Raw genomic sequence first — 17797 nt, 5'->3', positions numbered from 1 at the left:
ATCAGTTGCTTCACAAATCTGAATTCTGTGCATGCTTCCTGTCCTTTTTTTTTCCAAGCAGAAAAAACAAGACTTGGTGTAAGCGATGGCCTCAGACCAGGATATATCTTCACCGAGTGACGAGTCAAACCGAGGGTTCTCTCCCCTGGTCCCCTTCTGGGTTTACTTTGGTCGTCTGAGAGTACTTGTGATGCGAGGCATTTCCAATTTGCCTTGCAGATATTCTGAAACTGTCTCAAAAAAGGTTTCTGGGGGTTGTACTAGTCTTAAAATAGCTTGAATTCTGTTCTGTCCCTGACTCTGTTGGGGTCGACAGAGACCTTGAGGCTCGGCAGCCTGCCCCTTTGAGTCCCAGTTCTTCACTTCTGGTGACACCTTTTCTTGAACTGCTTTAAGAAGTCACAGAAAAGAGCAATGTGTAAATATTAATGTTGAATATTTGTCTTTAAAAATCCCTTTGGGATGCTCTACTAACCTGGTCTGTGTGTGTTGTGGCTTTCTAAACACTGCCTGCTTACAGTGTTTGGACCTGTTAGCGTATCACTAGCTGGTGCTATCCCATGGATGACAGGCAGGGCTCTCTTCTGTAACACCCATTTTGTCTCCCTGTCACAAGTAGCTTCTCTCAGTCTACATTCAGACCACAGCCAAAGCCTGTTTCTTCCTGCAGCAAATCCTCTTCAAGGTGGGGCTTGAGTGCCACTTGGTGCCCAGAGAGAGGTGACAGTGGCTGCAGAGGACATCACCTCTGGGCATGGGCTGGCACCGTGGTTGCCTTGTGTGCTCTAGGAGAGTGCTAGAAGAAACTCACCTGGGAAGCTGTGTAGTCCAAATTTCTAGGATGGATCTTTGTTGGATGTTTTTGTAACCCAGCTAAAAGAGATGCAACAGACTGGTGCTGCAGCAAACCCCAGTTCAATTTGCCCCATCCCTGGAAGTGTTCAAGGCCAGGCTGGACAGGGCTTTGAGCAATCTGGTCTAGTGGAAGGTGTCCCTGCTCATGGCAGGGGGATGGAACTAGATGGCTTTAAGGTCCTTTTCAACCCAAGCTGTTCTGTGATTCTATGAAACACTGGTCTCTTAATACACATCTAAGGGGGCAGTGAAGAAAGGTCTCTTTTCATTGACAGAACCTTTAATTTTCACATTGAATTAAGTTCTTTCTTATGAGTATCTCTGATTTTTTTTTTCCTCACTTTGCACAGGTCCAAGCTTCCAAGTCAAGAGCTGAACTGTTACACTATAGCTTCTCACTATATGTTTTTCCATATATAAAACCCCTATATCTTTTATACAAGCAACCTAAAGCTCGGGGGAAGAAAGTTCCAGGCAGACCTGGCTCCATTGCTGTTGAGCCTGGGATACCCTGAAGCCACCCCATCAGTGTTAATGCAAGCAGACTGGTCAGGGCTATTGCTATTCAGACCTAAACTGAGCATGTACCCAGGCAAAGAGGCCACAGTTTAATATTTAATGTTCCGTAAGGCTGCACTGAGAGCTTTTACTGAAATGTGTCAGTAAAGGAGTGCTGGAGCAGTGATAGCAAGTGGCCAAGAGCCAAGAGGATCCTGAGCTCTACTTCTGCCCCAGGCATGTTCTCTGATACCAAACAGCTCACTTGACCCCCTGTGTGTCAGCCAACTTAGCTGTAAAATTAAGCAACAAAAGAAAGTTTCATGACAAACGGACATGTCTGGAGGTGAACCTTCAGTGCAAGCTTTGTTCTACTAATAAATTTGTCTTACTGGCAGAATTTCTGGGGTTTAATCTAATGTGTGTGTTTTTGTTCTCTTTCCAGGCAGCATTCACTCTCCTCTTGGGTCCTTTCACCTTCTTCAATGTGCAGAAGACCAAGTATCTTCAAATCATGACGTCCCTCATGAGATGGATAGGTGAGTCTTGGCAGAGTCCCGGCCACCTCTTTACCACTGATGGAACCTGAGTCACGCCACTGACGCTTCTCTTTGGCAGGATGTTCCTGTTTGGAAGCAAGGGCTTTTCAAAACAACCTCTTTGAGGACAATTGTGCAGGCCTAATAAATCTTTGAGGAGAAGGATTTTATTCTAGGATGAATTTTCTGATTAAAGCAAGACAAAGTGTTCTCAATCAGGCATGGCAGGTAGATGAAGTTTTAGTCTGGTTTGTGTGAGAGGCAGAAAGGGTTTGGGAAGAGTCTCCTGCATGGGGGCTGACTGTGATATCCACCAGTTGTAAGTTTCTCATTCTCACAGCATGTGTACAACAGACTTTGAAGAATCTTTGTTTTGATCTGAGAACAAAAGGCACTTCTGTCAGACTTTCCACCCTTAGCTTTATCATCTGTTTGCATTTTATTTTCCTGGGTCTTCTTTTATGGTAGGATGTGCTGCATTGGAAACCCCCAAACCAATGTGTGTTGTCCTTGGGAAGCCCTGCTCCCATGAGTTCTCTCTAAAATCTTATTGCCAAGAATTTCTGGGAAGACAGGTCATTCCCTGAAGAGAAATAAGACATCACTACCTTTTTTTTCTTTTTTTTTTCCTTTTTTTTTTCTCCAATGCCTTTGTCATTCAAAGATGCAACTGCCTCATATCTGGATTGTGTGTCTACATGCCCTTAAAGGCTGAGAAGTGTGTGTGTGTTGTGGAGTCTTATGTTCAGGTTTGTCTATTTTTGTGTAACCTAGACAGACTAACTGATATTCAGGGCTAATAAAGAGCATTTCTGCAGGTTAATAACCAGCATTTCTGCAGGTTAATAACCAGCATTTCTGCAGGTCAGCAGTCTCCTGGTTCATGAGTCCAGACCACTCAAGCACAGAATTAGCTCTGTTTATACCTATCACTGACCTGGAATAAGAAGAAAAGCTGCTTCTCTGAGTATTTCCCACCACACACATACTCTTGACCTGACTGCAGTTGGGTATTGTCCCTTTTCCTGAATTCATCCTGTATCATCCCTTTTCATGAATTCATCCTGTTTGGAAATGCTGGCAGTCACTGGAGAGGAACAGAGATCCTCTGTTCTAGAGAACTCCTGAGATGGGGTTAAGCAGTTGTCACCCAGGAAAATGAAGTTGGATTTTGAGCTCTCAAGCCTCAGATGTTGAACAGCTTGATTTAACAAATCCTGACCTTGGATGGTGTGAAAATCCAGAATGTCTGTTTTTTCCCCTTTGTTGTCTGAGCACATGAAAGGTTTGAAAGCCCTCCCGTTCTTCAGAGAAGGGTTATCTCATTAAGGGGTACTAAAGGATGAGGAAGTTTTGAGTCCTTTTTTTTTCCTTCTACTTTTTTTTTCCAAGAGTGATCTCTGCTCAGCTGACTGGCCTGTTTCCAATCACCCTGCCTCCTCTTTCCTGGTAAAGACATCAGTCAGAGCTCATCCTGTCTCTGTGACAGCCTGATGCCTGCCTCATCTGCTGTTGGTTTCCCTTTAGCCAGCTCCTTCCAGTATGAGGACTGCTAAACCTTGGCATAAAGGCAGAACTGTTCCTCTTTTTCACCTCTTGATGGAGAGGGACAAAGGCAGTGTTTGGAGAAGTGTAGGGGAAATTCATGCTTTAGCCTGATTGATTCCTACATCAGCACACTGGGGAACAGCTGCCCCAGATAATGATAGTTAATGACCCTGACAGCACCTCAGTGGCTACTTAGAGCAATGGATTCCGTATGTGTACAATGAGGGATAGATTTATTGGGAAGGACGATTTATCAAAAAGCCATGTGATGCAGGGAATAGAGAAAAGCTCTTGCTGCAGATTCTGAGGTAAGGATGGATCCCATACTGCTGAGATTTATCAAGCTGGCCTCTCCCATGTCCTTACATCACTGCTATCCCCTCCTCCCAATGCAGGACTGTGAGTTAAACATGAGTTGGTCTTTTGTTGGTGCTTAGAGAGTTTAGATCCTAAAGAATGGTCTTGGATGGTGGTTTATGGTCTCCTGGACTTTTCCTGCCTGCTTGCCAATGGCCAGTTGTGAACTCTTTGTCCTGATATAATCTGTGCCTTTTCTGCACTTTCCTTGAGTTGGTTTTAGCCATGGGTGCTGAGGGTGGTTCTCTTGCAAAGCACTCTGAGCAGCAGAGCAACACTGGAGCTGCCAGCCTGCCTTTTTGTTGTGTTGGGGAAAACTTCCCACACGGACAGTGGTTGCTTCATCTTAGACATGCCTGTTATCTTGGTGTGGATGGGAAGCTGACCCATGCTTTCCGTCATGATTTGAGAAAATCAAGCCTCCTTGAGCCAGGAGGTCAGTACAGACTTTGTAGCGTGTCTGCTGCACAGAACCCACTGCACACCCTTTTCCCCAGCCCGGTGGAAAGCACCTGGATTTTGGAGCAGCAGAGGCTGATGTAAAGCAGCACTGCCTCAGGTGTACTGGTGATTCAGATGATAGCGGCTGAGAGGATGGTTCTTGGCAGCAGGGAGAGCTAGCTGTGTGTGAAGGTCATTCCTGCTCGCGTTTGTAACAGTGTCAGCCTTGCCTTTGGAAGTTGCTTTCCCTCTTTCTCCTGATCTAAGTGATAATCAAATGTCACCAGCCTCTTCCAGAGCCTCATGCTCATCGCTGGCAGCACATCGGCTATCAAAGCCTACAGCGGTCTCTTTCCACACCTTGCAGGCAAGAATAATTTCATTCTGTCTCTGAAAAATAGTTGTAAACACTGGGATCTGAACTGGAAATTAAAAATGGAGATGTGGCAGGGATGAGCTCTTCATGTGGCTGTGCTTTTCCTCCCAGGGTAAGGGACTAGGCAGGACAGGCATCTTTGAAGCCTCTAAAGGGAGAAAGTTGAAGGAGGAGCTTTGCAAGCCCAAGTGTTGTATTGCTAGAGAGCCCAGACAGATGGGCTCTCCTTGTCTGGGCCTGTTGATCACAGACAGCTCATCTGGAAACAAGGCTGGCATGGTGAGGCACTTCCCTGCCAGGACTGGTAGGAGCACAGAGGGTGGATCTGTGTCTCCAGGTGGAGGGGGGCTGGTGGCAGAGAGGCACTGAGGCACTGAGCTGTTGGCAGTCTTCTGAAGAGTAACAGCTTACACACTTGGCTGCAAAACCAATTGCCTTCATGTGGGTGAGTGCCAGTGGTTAAATTCAGTGCAGCAGTTGGTGCTTGAATGCTGGCCTTATCCAGGCTTAGCGATCTCTGTCTCAGGAGCTGGCGGGTGTGTAAGGCTTTACCTACACAAGCTCTGATCCCTTTCCCAACTGTAAAAGCCCCTCTGGTACCTAAACTGCCTTGGGAGACTGAGCACAGGCACCCTAAGGGGTGCAACAAGGACCCTGCCTGCTGTGCTCCCTGGAGAAAGGGCTAGTCAGGAAAAATCACTTGGTTAAGTACTGGCAGTGGTGCTACAGTGAAACCTTGTTTTGAGTTATGAACCTTGTTTGAGTTAGAACCTTGTTGGCCACCCAGCTCTATTAAGAGCAGAGATGGGGCCAGGTGAGTATGAATCATTCCCATGGGGTGAGGAGGGTTCTTCCCCGAACTGTAATTCCTTCCTTCCTTTCATCTCCCTTCCACTTCAGTCTTGTGAAAGTGTAGAGCTGTTATTAGCCCAAGTCCTTTACCAGTTTTAGAGCCTGTTTCCAGGTCTTTTACAAGTTCTCAAGCAGGGAGTCTCTCACAGAAGCCTACACCAACTAAGCCATCAACAAATTAGGCCTGTTGGTATTTTCAATTCTGCTGTTTGGACTTAAGGCTCTTTTGTTTTCCTGGAGGGTTTAACTCTGTGGTGGTGATGGATTGTTCTCTAAAGAGACTTGAATATTTAGCTGGGTTTTTTTTCCTCCTCATTTCTTCAATTCTGATTAAGTGGGTGGTGTTAGGGGTGAGCTGCTGAAGGGCAGCAAAAGGGACTGAGCCAGGCAGTCCCAATGCACCTCTCAAAGCAGAGGGGACACAGCTCACTGGGGCACAGTCCTACCTCTTTACTGTTGGATAATATTGGATATAACTGTCTAGCAGCGTCATGGGATAGGATATGGATTAGGAAAGATAACAAAAGGACAGGGCTTGGTGGAGCTCAGCAGCAAACATTGGGCTATTGTGTATTAAGCAGCTAACCCGATTAGTTGCAGCCTGTTGCAAGCCTGAGATGTCCAGCTCTATAGGTGAGGACTGTTGGCTTTAAAGACATTGGTAGCAAGATTATCACTGCTGTTATTGAATAGTCTCTGGCAAATGTTCCCAGACAGCTCCCACGGGGACATTTGCAGTGTGTGCTGCTCTTGATGCTCCATCGTAGTTATTAGAAAGTATTGTATTTTAATAAAGAGATGTTTTATAGAGGAATAAACTTGTGGGTTTGGTTGCTGCAGGCTCAGTTGTCTGTCCCTGTAGCACAGTCAGATCGTACTACATCTATTCAAGTGACTGCAGCCCCTGAGACAGAGCATTCCCAACCCTGCCCAAACAATGATCTCACAATTGTATGCTCAGGAATAAAATCTATCCCTAGCTCTTTCCCTGGCCAGCAAGACAGAGGGAAATCAGACAAGAAATAGCCTGGAAGTCTGTGTTAAGCCCTTTTTCTCCACCCCATCCCCTTCCAGGATACTTGGCAGAAGGCTTCTGGGGAAGCCTTCTCCAGAGCATGCTGGTGGGGCTGACTTTCCATATCTGCTGATTTCTCTGGTACTTCTGCTCTCTCCACCAGAGCCCTGCTCTTTACAGCACTGCTCTGCAGAAAACTGGTCTCAGACCATCTCACCTTGTGAGCAGTCTCAGGTAACTGTCCCTGCCATTCTTAGCAGTGGAACCAGCTGTGCTAGAGTTGATTCAGTGCAGAAAACTGGAGTCACTCTGCTATGTCCTTTCAGCTGCTGGAACTGAGAATTAGAGAGGAGGCTGATTTAGGATGGGGTGACAGTTATCTGAAGTCCTGTGTTTCCAGTCTCCTGCAGAGAGATTAGTCTGCCAGTGCCACAGTCCTCAAAGGTGGGTGGCCTCTTTTCACATCAGAAAGGGAGCTTTCTGCAAACAGCTTCAGGAGGGACCATTTTGATCTCTGCCCCTTCCCTCCCACAGTGCAGGGCGTACAGGAAGAAGAGGGAATTGGATTGTAAATCAGGACACTGTTGCATGTTTATTCTGACAAGCTGCTTCAACAAAGTTACTTCATGTCTTATATCCCTTTTGGAGCAGATGAAGCTGCTGCTGGAGCCCAGGGTAAATAATTCACTAAGAGAAGTGAATATATTTATGAAGAGTTAGTTAAAATGCTGTGCTTCTGTCATGCCTGCTTTTGGAATTGTCGGCTGAGGAGCTCATTTCAGTCCTGTTTGTGGGGGGCAGTGGGGAGAAGCAGTGCCTGTGTGAGGGAAAGAGCCTTGTTAGCTTCAGATGCAGATGGAGAGTGATATGCAGTGCTGGACAGGACAACTCAGATCCTGCCTGAGGAGCTGATGCTCCTGAAAAGAGCACTTTATCCATGCAGCAGGAGACACTGATGGGTCTGAGAGCTGAAGAAGAGGAGCTGGAAATGTAAGGACACATTTAGCCCTGCTAAAGGGTCTGGATGACGGTGCTCACGCAGGTTTTCAGAGTGGGGGTGTGGCATGAAAAGCTGCTCTCTGTTCAGAGTGTTGTTGGAACAAGATGACAAAAAACTTTTCTGGGTAGGGCCCAAAGCAGGATGGGGATGATGTGGTTAAGGCTGCAAAGCACCTGGATTTCATGGAATGTGGGTGCTCTGCACCCAGTGCTTCCCGAGCACACACAGCTGTAGCTCAGGCTCACGGTGACACCAAAATGTGTCATTCCCTTCTCACAGAGGAATAAATTCTGACACGGACAGAGAAGTGACTGTCAGAGCTAACAGACCAAGTCAACAGCAGAGCTGAGAGCAGAGTCCTGGTTGCAGAGGCTTTATGGTGCTTCTGCCAAGGGTGACCGGCGGAGAGAGGACAATAAACTACGCGGGTAATTTTCCACCAGAAGCAAACAAGCCTTGCTGGCTGCTCTTTCCTTCCCATATGTTGAGATAAAACATCCATGATAAACACCCGAGTGCTGAGCCGTTTTTCTCCCTGTGAACTGCTGCTGGTGTGCAGATGTCTGTGGGACCAGCTGAGGTGGGCTGAGAGGGGGCAGCTCCGACGGGTTCACAGCAGGAGTTGTTACCGTAGTAGGGGAGGCTACTTGTAAACCTTGGTTATTGCATTGTGAACCTGATGAAGAAAAGCAGGGAAATGATGCCCTTACAGCAGAGAAGCCCTGCTAAACTGCTTTTGGCTGCCAAAAAGTCCTGATGGTACTTTTTAATGAAGTTTCCCTTTGTTAAAGAAATGGGTTCTGCCTGGCCCAAGGCAGCAGAGTGCGAGACGGTTGCAGCAGGAGCCAGTCAAAGCTGGGGAAGTGGAGATGCCTCAGAGGCTTTTTCTTGCCTTCCTGGTAAGATGTGTCACACTTCTGTGATCTTAACCTGCCCAACATGTGGCTGTGCCTCCCCTCCTGTATGAGCAACAGTACCCTGCCAGGTAGACCTGCCTCAGGCTTTGGGGCAGGGAGGGTAACACTCCATTAGAGGAAGGAGCTACACATGTTCCACAACTTTTGCTCATACCCTTCTTCTGGGAAGTAATTTCCCTCCTCTTTTCCTTCTGACATCTCTCTCCAGAGAATTGCTGTCTTCTATGAGCATATCCATCTTGCTTCCTCACAGTCTCTGCACTCATAAATCCTTCATCTTCCTAGAGACAGTGTTTTAGGGTCTGTCGTCATCAAATGTGATCCTTAACTACGCCAGCTCCCACAACTGACGGAGCAAACCTGGTTTTCATGTTACCTCTTTACAGTCAATTCATATAGAAACCCCCTCTGAAGGTTGGAGAAATTTATCAGCTGCTGCTCCGGAGTTTACAGAGAGCTGGAGGTCATGAACAAGTGGCAGGACATAGCTTCTGCAAGAGAAACTGGCTAAATGAGTTTTAAATTTAAAAATCAATGTCTTAATTTCAGATACTTTGTTCTGCCAGCATGGTGAACTCCAGCCATGCTTTAATAGTTTAAATGCCACAGTATCGATAATGCCTGGCAGTTCCAGAGTTGCAGTGGGCTCTTCAGCTTGCCCAAAACACTGCTGGAAGGCAGCTGGCTCTGAGGGGGAGGGCACCAGCATCCTAGAAAGAAATCAACAGGGAAGGGATGCAGAAGGTAGGACTGACTGATGTGCTGCTGGGCCATTCAGTGTGTACAGAGCAGATGCTCTCTTGCATTTATGCCCTTTCTCCTGAAGGAGCTGCCTAACACTAAACTAAATGAGATCTGTTCCTCTGTTTAAGAGTGGTCTGCTATGTATTGGCTTGATGGAGGATCAGGGTTAAGGTGGGGAGAGATCTTCCTCTTTCCAAAGAGTCTGGGCTCAGGGAGCTCCTGAAAACATCTCCCTCATGGAATCCATCTTGCCATCTAATGTATGAAAAGGGAAGCAAGTGGCACGTGTTGGGAAGGGGTGATTCATTATCATTATTTCCTGGCATATTGATTCTCTGCTTCGACAGGGAAGCTCTGTCACGGCGTCAGCCGGCGGTGACGGATGGCCCTGCCACAAACCTGTCGGCAGCGCCGCGTGGCACCGGCTCAGACTAATGGCTGGGGGGCAGGGGAGCAGCCAGGCGTGGGGTGGCTGCACTCCACTGCCTCTCTGGGTCCCTGGGAGGGACAGCAGGCAGGTACGGTGATATTTGCTCTGGGCTTTGCTCATGGAAGGAGAAATGAGAGCAGGGACAGGGTTGGAGAAGACGTGACCATCTCACAAGTGTGGTGTCTTCCAGGGATGCAAGGGGAGGGTTAAGCCAGAAGCGCATTCTGAGCATCAGTTCTTCCAAGAATCTACCATGATGGGGGGAAAACAAATGTGTTTTAGCCTTGGACTTATTGTTTTCTTTTCTGCAATAGCCTCTCTGCAGAGAGATGAAGCTCATGGACAAACAGCATTTTTCATTTGCAAAGGTGTTTTCTCTGGCTCTGCAAAACAATCCTTAAACTCAGAATGGCTAAATTATCTTCACTGCTTCTCTGCAGCTCTGTTATGCTTCTATCAAAGTGCACAAAAATGTATTTCTTAATATCCCCTGACTCCCATATTTCCCAAAGTGTACTTCTTTGGATGCCTGCTCATCCATATTCAGCCTTATTTCACCTATGAGAACCAGAGCAGAACTGCCCTGTCTCTGAATCAACATCTCAGTCAAGCAGGAGAGGCAGCAGTAGCTGTCTGCAAGGTCTTCTTTATCTGAGAAGAGCCAGTGTTTGCTGCTCAAAGAGTGATGGGAGCAAAGAGAGTCTGCAGGGGAGGCAGTCGGATGGTTGGGATGAGATTCATCACAACTTTTCCTTTATGGCATAGCCCCTCTTTATTTTTTTCCACAGGCTCACTTCCATCCTACACCAAAAATGATGCTCGAACATCTAGAGGAGAGAAAATGAGACAAGTGCCCCTGAGCCAAGCCTGTGGTTTGGGGGTTTGGAGTGGGTCTGACACTGTGGAAAAATCAGGACAAGCAAAATCCTCGATTGCTTTTTAAGCATTTATATAAAACAAGGTGTAAAGCAAAGTTTTCTTGTAAGCAACTAACAATCCACGGTGGCATCACTGCCCACCTGGCTCTGGGTGCTGTTGGTCATGGTGTCTGAAGGTGTTTTATCCCTGGAGCATCCTTTGTCCTGTGTGGAGAGGAACAGATCAGGAGGGTTTTTTATGAACCCATGTCTGACTTCACCAGGATCCTTGTGGTGAAGGAACACTGTTGCACAGTTGATGTGGCAGCTGTAGGTGACACAAAGTATTGTTGTGTGAGTGCCTTCAGCCTGCTGTCCCAGGTAGAGGATGTGAGTGAGTGGGAGCTTTTTGTGTGCCTGAGGATCCTGCGCTGCCTCTTTTCTGCTCAAAGCTGCCTGTCAGTCAGTCTGTCATCTTCTTTTCATCTTGACTTATCATCCAAACCATATCTAGGTTTCAGAGTGTCGTTTTTGGGCTTGCCTCCTCCCAGGGACAGAGAGATAAATCTGACATGCAAATGTTTTAGCTCTCCGGTTCTAGAATTGAGAAACTCTACTGCTGCAGGGAGGGAGACAAACCAACCATCGGGGCAGGGCTGCTGTTGTCCTCTAGGGCTGGAATTGTGCAGGGGAGGTTTCCAGTTTACCCAGCACCATTTCTCTGAAGGATCTTGCATCTGCAGAACACCAGTGCTCGGGCAGGGGGAGCAGAGCTTGCCTTATTGGAAACACTAGATTGTCACTCCTTGTAATTTTAGTAAGTTTAATTTCTGAAATGAGTATTTAAGAAAAAACAAAGGTGTTAATTCTAGTTGCTTAAGCCAAAGGCTTCTATCTATCATTTAGGGAATGCACAAGATTCTGTTCCTTCAGTGCTCCCTGCCAGAAAGCACATGTCAGGGCAGAGGAGATGGGAGGTGCTCCGAGGATTGAGGTGCCCACCTGGAAGTTTCCCTGAACTGGTCCTGTTGGCACTCGGTGCAGAAACGTGGGATTTTGAGCCAATGGTGAGAGTAGGTCACTCATCATTCTGCTGAGCAGAGCACAAGGAGATTCACTGCCTGGTGTGCAGGGGAAGAGGTGCAAGGCTTCTGAGTATTACCTAGTCCAGATACAGGACCAGCTCAGCACTGGGCCACAGAGCTCAACCACCTCTCCCAGGCAAGATGGAAAGGAACAGTCTCGGCACATATCCAGAGCTGCCCAGCCTGCTTTGTCTTATTGCTCAGGGCATCTTCTCCTCTTCCTTGTAGGCTGTGCAGCCCTGGGGAGCGCAGCCATGTCACATCACCCGGAACACAGCTCCTTCTGGCTTTCTTGCTGAGCAGATATGGCTGGCAGGCATCTCCCCTCTGGGACATGTGGGGGAGGCACAAAAACTGTACCTGTGTTCGCAGTGCCCCTCGCTCACTGGCTTGAGTGAAGGCGAGGGGAATTGCACACCCCCAGAGCAAAGAGCTGTTGCCTTCCACAGTTCTCTGTGATTGCTCTTGGGGGAGTCAGTAGAGCCCAGCTCTCCCAAAGCAGCTGGGCCCTCGTGGTGCTGTGAAGGAATGGATCTGCTGCCATCAGTCCAGTGTTTGTGGAGGGCTGTTAAATGTGCCCTGTCACTGGGAAACGGTTGGGAGCGAGAGATTTCCTGAGGCAGCATGAGGTGAAATGTGGCGTGCAGCTTGGAGCTGGTGTTTGCAGCAGGAGGAAGAGGATTACTGAGAGAGGAGAAACTGGGTTTCAAAGAGCGCTGGGGGTGTGCAAGAGCCGATGTTTAGTAAGGTTAATCTGGTCTGGCTGGGCACAGGAGAGGCAGCGTTCATTAACTGGTCTGTAACTGCCTTCCCTAGTCCCATCCCTGGCAGAGTTCCCCATCTCCAGCTGCCTGTGTCAGGGAGAGCAGGACTGGGCATGGAACAAGCCAGTGTCCTTGTCACCCCACAGCGAGCCTGCCTGGCTCCCAGCTTGGACTGTGCACTGCTCAGTTTAATTCCTCTGTATTTATATTTATGACATTCAAAGTTGTCTGTAATAGTAGTCTCAGCATTTTGTTGTTTTTTCATTACTTGATAATTCACGGCTCTGTTCCCTCACAGAGTGCACAGACAGCTCTGTGCGAGCCACAGTGGCCCATCCATTGCCAGCACCAGACTGTAAATCTCGCTGCTTGCTGCCCTGCCAGGCAGGTCCTTTCCCCCCTCTGTTGCTTGTTAACTCCAGCAGCTGATGATCATCTCTCCCAGGTTGATGCGATTTTTGTGACACCAGAATTAGTTTTCTGCTGGTTTTATGTGCCATGCTAGGAATGAGAGTCTCACAGTAACTGCTGCTGGCTCAAATTTCGACCCTCAGAGTAAATAAGGGCATTAGCCCGATCTCCTCAATTCATTTTGTCCCTGGCACGTTGCTGTTTGTGATAAGCTTTGTAAAATGTTGTTAGGCTCTTCCCCGACATAAGTGAAGGGGAAAGATGAGCAGACTTTGTGCCTAGAAGTGATGAATTTTAATAGCAGTCTTTCAGTGCTGCTTTAGTCCCTTCCAGACTGGCTTCTCCACCCTGGGATTAGCTACAGACAGCCTGTTCCTCCTGCCTAGGAAATGGCTGGCTAGTTCTTGCTCTATCATGCTCGACAGATCACAGGGACAGGAAAACTTGGTAGTAGCTGCTGCTCTTGTGCACATAGGGAGGTCTTGGAAACATTACTCAGTTGCAACTGTGTAGAAATATTTCTGAGGTTGACTGGAGCCAGATTTAATCTTGTCTTTCTTTAGAGGTCAAAGCTCAAACATCTCTTAAGCCATTTTAAATGGTGATATTGAACCAGTGTGTGTGGTCGAAGCATCCATACACTGAGAGCCTTGAGGGTGATGGGCTCCCCAGCCATGTTAACCTTATGCTTCCAAAGGGCTCAGGGCAGCCCTGTGCTCCTGGGGGTGGGAGGGCAAGTCCTTGTGGGAAGAAGACTGGAGGGAGATGCCTGAGCCCATTACCTTATCTGCTGACTGGCACTGACAGCAAATCACAATTAATTCCTCTGCACCTTACCTTTGATGTACCACCCTCAGATAAGGTGGTACATCAAAGAGATAAGGAGATGCTCTTGCATAGCAGGAGAGAGAGCTGGTGCCGAGACTGATGGTGTGATGGCAGGAGGGTCATGGGGAGTGTGGGCCTGGGCTTGACCTGAAACCTTCTCTCTCTCCAGCTTTCATCCTCATGATAATTCTGGCCCTCATCCGCATCAGCAGAGGCCAAGCTGAAGGTCACCCGTCCATGGCCCAGCTGTCGGGCATCCGCAATCTCTTTGGGGTGTGCGTCTACTCCTTCATGTGCCAGCACTCCCTGCCATCCCTCATCACACCCATCTCCAAGAAGAAGCATGTCAACAAGCTCGTGCTGCTCGATTACATCCTGATCCTGGCTTTCTACAGCCTCCTGTCCTTCACTGCCATTTACTGCTTCCGCAACGACACCCTCATGGACATGTACACGCTCAACTTCACCAACTGTGAGATCATCAACGTCGCCTTCATTCGGTATTTCCTGGGCCTCTTCCCCGTCTTCACCATCAGCACCAACTTCCCCATCATCGCAGTGACCCTGCGCAACAACTGGAAGACCCTTTTCCACAGAGAAGGGGGGACCTACCCGTGGGTGGTGGATAGGATTGTCTTTCTGCCATCACATGATTCCCCCAGTGCTGGTGGCTTTCTGCACCCATGATCTGGAGTCCTTGGTGGGGATCACAGGAGCCTATGCTGGGAATGGGATCCAGTATCTCATCCCAGCTTTCCTCGCATACTGCAGTCGGAAGGACACTCAGCTGGTCTTTGGCAGCGGGACGGTGAACAAGCACCTCTCCCCCTTCAGGCACACCTTCTGGATTGTGTTTGTGCTCATTTGGGGCTTTTCTTGCTTTGTGTTTGTGACTGCAAACATTGTCCTGAGCGAGTCAAAGCTCTGATGGGGGATAGCAGCACGTTCCCTCTGGGGCTCCAGAGACTCCAGCATTTCAGCTCCCCCTCTGGGACTGTGCAGTGGGGGAGAGGTAGTGTGAAGGAAAGTTTCCAGGCCACTGGCTTGGTGACACGGGCCAGACCTGGACACAGACTTTCTTCGCTCCATTTTGGGTGTGGATGGAGTGGATTCAGCCTTGTACAGTCGTGGTTCTCAGACAAGGCCTGGGGCTGAGCCCTTGGCAGCCTGCACCATTAACCAGTGTCCAGCCATTTCTGCCTTCGGCTCTGTCAGAGCAGCACGTTCTCTGTCCCTCAGTGGCTCTCTGAGTGCTGCAGGTCTCGGCACACAGAAGAGCAGACAGCCTCGGCTGCTCACTGCACTGATTGGCTAAATGTCCCTTCTCCCAAAGGCAGGGATGTGCTGTGCAGAATCCAGCAGGAGTTTGGGAGAACTGAGTCTCCCTTCTGCTGAGACTCCTTCAAACACAACCTCCTGTGCCACCTGAAGGAAGAAATTAAGAGTGGGAATAGACCTAATTCAGAAGAACATAATTTTTGCAGTTACATCTTCATTTTCTAGAGTCATTAATTTGTTTGTGCACCATGGATTGCCTGGGATCTGGGATCTGTAGCTTAGAGCTGGATTTCTCCAGCCCAGGAGTTTACATTAACACTTCCGTCCTGTTTTTTTTGTGCTGTGGCAGCCCAGTTGCTCAGAGCAATACCCCTCTGCATGCAGGGATACAGCTCTTCCCCCTGGAAAGGCAATCAGCCTTGCGTCCCTCGGCAACAGCACACGGCTCGGAGGTTTCTGCTGCCAGAGCCCTTGTCCCTTTCTCCCCTTTGCACGGGGCTGCTACAAGCAGCCAGGCCCTGACTCCAGCGGTGAGGATCGGGGATGGGCTGGGGAGGTGCTAATTACCCAGTCCTGACACGCGAGAGGCCCGCGCAGCTCCGGCTGTGCACAGTGATGCGTTCCCAGCTCCCCGTGCTGGGTAATTAGCCTTGAAACAAGGTGGGTGTTAACTCAGGGGAATGTGCTGGTGCCAGGAGGAAGCGGCCGTGTCCTGGCTCAGTCCTGCCTGCAGCAGCACAGCTCCCGAAACGGGGCAGCAAAACCTGAAACCCTGCTGGAACTGGGCTTGAATCCCCCCTCTTCTCCTTCTGCACAGGGTTAAGGTGGGGCTTTGGGCTGCTCCTGCTCTGCTCTCTGAGAATGGGGCTGCTCTTACCTTAGGCAGCTCTAGGTGAGCCTCTGCTTTTAAGGCAATTGTGGTCACTGTAACACCACAGTGACAAACAACACCAAGTCCTGTGCTCTGAGGCCCTTGGGCACAGATCAAATGGGGTTTCCTGACAAAAGGAAGAACATTAAAAGTCTTCCCCTGAATATTTTAACCCCCTGTTATCTAAGCAGGTTCAAAGCCAGGTGCATGTCAGATCCTCCTGCCCTCTGCACTTGCTGCAGTATTAAATGTCACCACTCACTAAAGCAAGCTTTGAACTGCAGCTCTTTTTAATCAAGCTCTGTTTTCAAGTAGGACTTTCTGGTTTCCATATGACCTGAAGTGCTCCTCCTGGGGGAATATGCAAGTACCTGGAGCTGTATAAAACCACTTCATGGCTTTTAAAGCAAAACCCTGCACCTCTCGAGCCTGAGCACTGCCACTGTGTCCTTGTGGAGCTGCCTGGAGAGGATCCGGGGGGACTGTTTGTCTTCTCAGCAGCTTGATCCTAAACAGGCTTGGCAGCCCTCGCTAGTGAGTTTAACATCCCCAAGAGCTCCTGGGAAGCTGATGTGGCGTCTTCAGTACCAAATTAAGAAGGTATTTTACAGGTAGCTGGTTCTGGTGTCTCATTTAGGAAGCAGTAGGTTGGAGGGCAGATTCATGGGGCAGCTGAGCTGGGAGCCACCTGCGAGGCAGCTGGGAGCTGGGCAGAGCTGGAGGGAGGAATTTAATGCTGACAAAATGAGCCTTTGGAAGCTGGAGAGGCTGAGGGGGCTGTTCCTCTGCACGAGTGTGCAGGTGTGGGTTCATGGAAGGGACTGAGAGCTCTCTCTGCCCTGGGCTGCCTGTGCTTTGCAAGGCTCAGCTCCAGCCCTCCACATGCCCATTTCAGCCTCTTGCCTTCACATTTCATTGCAGCCAGAGAACGGGGCTGTTCTCCGTTATTCCATCTCCTCTCGCCCTCCCTTCCTCTCTCAGGGCTGCCCCGCTGGCCCTGCCTGGGTTAGGGGAGGAAGAGTGCCCAGCCTGACACCCCCTCCCCTTTCCTGCCACCTCTTACATTTACAGATGTGCCTTCTCTTCCCTGGCCCATATGTCCCCCTCGACACAGTGTGTGACAGTGACTTCTGAGGGGCTGTACCTCCAGGAGCTGCCTGGATCCAGGTTTTGGATGCAGTGGCACACTGAGGGCTCACACCCTGGCCCCAGCCTTTGCTGTGGTACCTTACTGGGAAGGACTCTGCTCCCCGAAGCAGCATGAGTGCTTCTCAGATAAATAACCACGAATTCCCAGACACCCATCGTCCTTGCACAGCAGCAAAACAAATATATCCGAGGAATTGGGGTGGTTAACGGAAAGAAGCTCTACGGCAGAGAACATTTTTCATATAAAACATGACATAGCAATGCCTTAAAAATTACTGGAGAAAGCGGGAAGGGGATGGCTCAGTGCAGCCAGCGCTGGCTGGAGGGATGCTGTGTGGCCCCTGGGTGCGGGGCATGAGCTCTCTCTCCTCTCACCCATCGCGAATTGAGTCTATTTTTATTTGGCCATTATCAGCACTAACAATTCATTATTACAGATTCACACGTGATGCTTGTCCTGACTGTAATTAGTTTTCAAAAAAAAAAAAAAAGGGATTAAAACCAATAAAATGCACATTATACATCTGGTTTAGTCTGACTTCTTTTTCCATCCCCTTCCTCCTCGTGTGCAGGCACGGAGTAGCTATTCCTGGCGGGGACGGCCGTGACGGATGGGGCTGCAGGCCAAGGAGAAATGGCAAGCCGAGAGGCTAATGGAGACCCTCACCTCTTCCTCTCTATTAGGCTCCTGCAACTCTGGGTGGTAGCTGCAAACTCAATTAAAACATCTGTACTTTCTCCTTCTCAATTACGGCTCCTTACACTTAAACAAACAATTGAATTGCTCCGCCGCCTCGGGCTGCAAAGGCAGTTTCTGCCAACGAATTTATTATCACCATAAAGCTCAGCTTGATTTATGTTAAAATATTAAAGCAGATCTTTATGATGGAAATAAACACTTTCTGCTGTGATTCTCTCGAAGGACCTCACAAGCGGCGGTGGATTTTGGGGCTTGGGCCGTAAATCTGAGGCCAAACTGGCA

The 17797-nt window shown here is 48.9% G+C and overlaps 1 protein-coding gene across 1 annotated transcript in view; it reads left to right on the top strand.

Moving 5' to 3' along the window:
- TMEM104 (transmembrane protein 104) overlaps window positions 1-17338 on the top strand; it is a 43960-nt gene extending 26622 nt beyond the window's left edge. Inside the window, 3 exon segments of the mRNA XM_032706501.1 lie at window positions 1799-1892; window positions 13687-14164; window positions 14166-17338. Of these exon segments, the coding sequence (XP_032562392.1) occupies window positions 1799-1892; window positions 13687-14164; window positions 14166-14445 (852 nt within the window). The 3' untranslated portion in view covers window positions 14446-17338.
- Window positions 17339-17797: the final 459 nt, after the last annotated feature.

Source organism: Chiroxiphia lanceolata, chromosome 19 (assembly GCF_009829145.1).
Source record: "Chiroxiphia lanceolata isolate bChiLan1 chromosome 19, bChiLan1.pri, whole genome shotgun sequence".
NCBI classification, from domain to species: domain Eukaryota; kingdom Metazoa; phylum Chordata; class Aves; order Passeriformes; family Pipridae; genus Chiroxiphia; species Chiroxiphia lanceolata.
The sequence above is the reverse complement of the archived record's forward strand: the minus strand, read 5'-3'. Positions and strand labels throughout refer to the sequence as shown.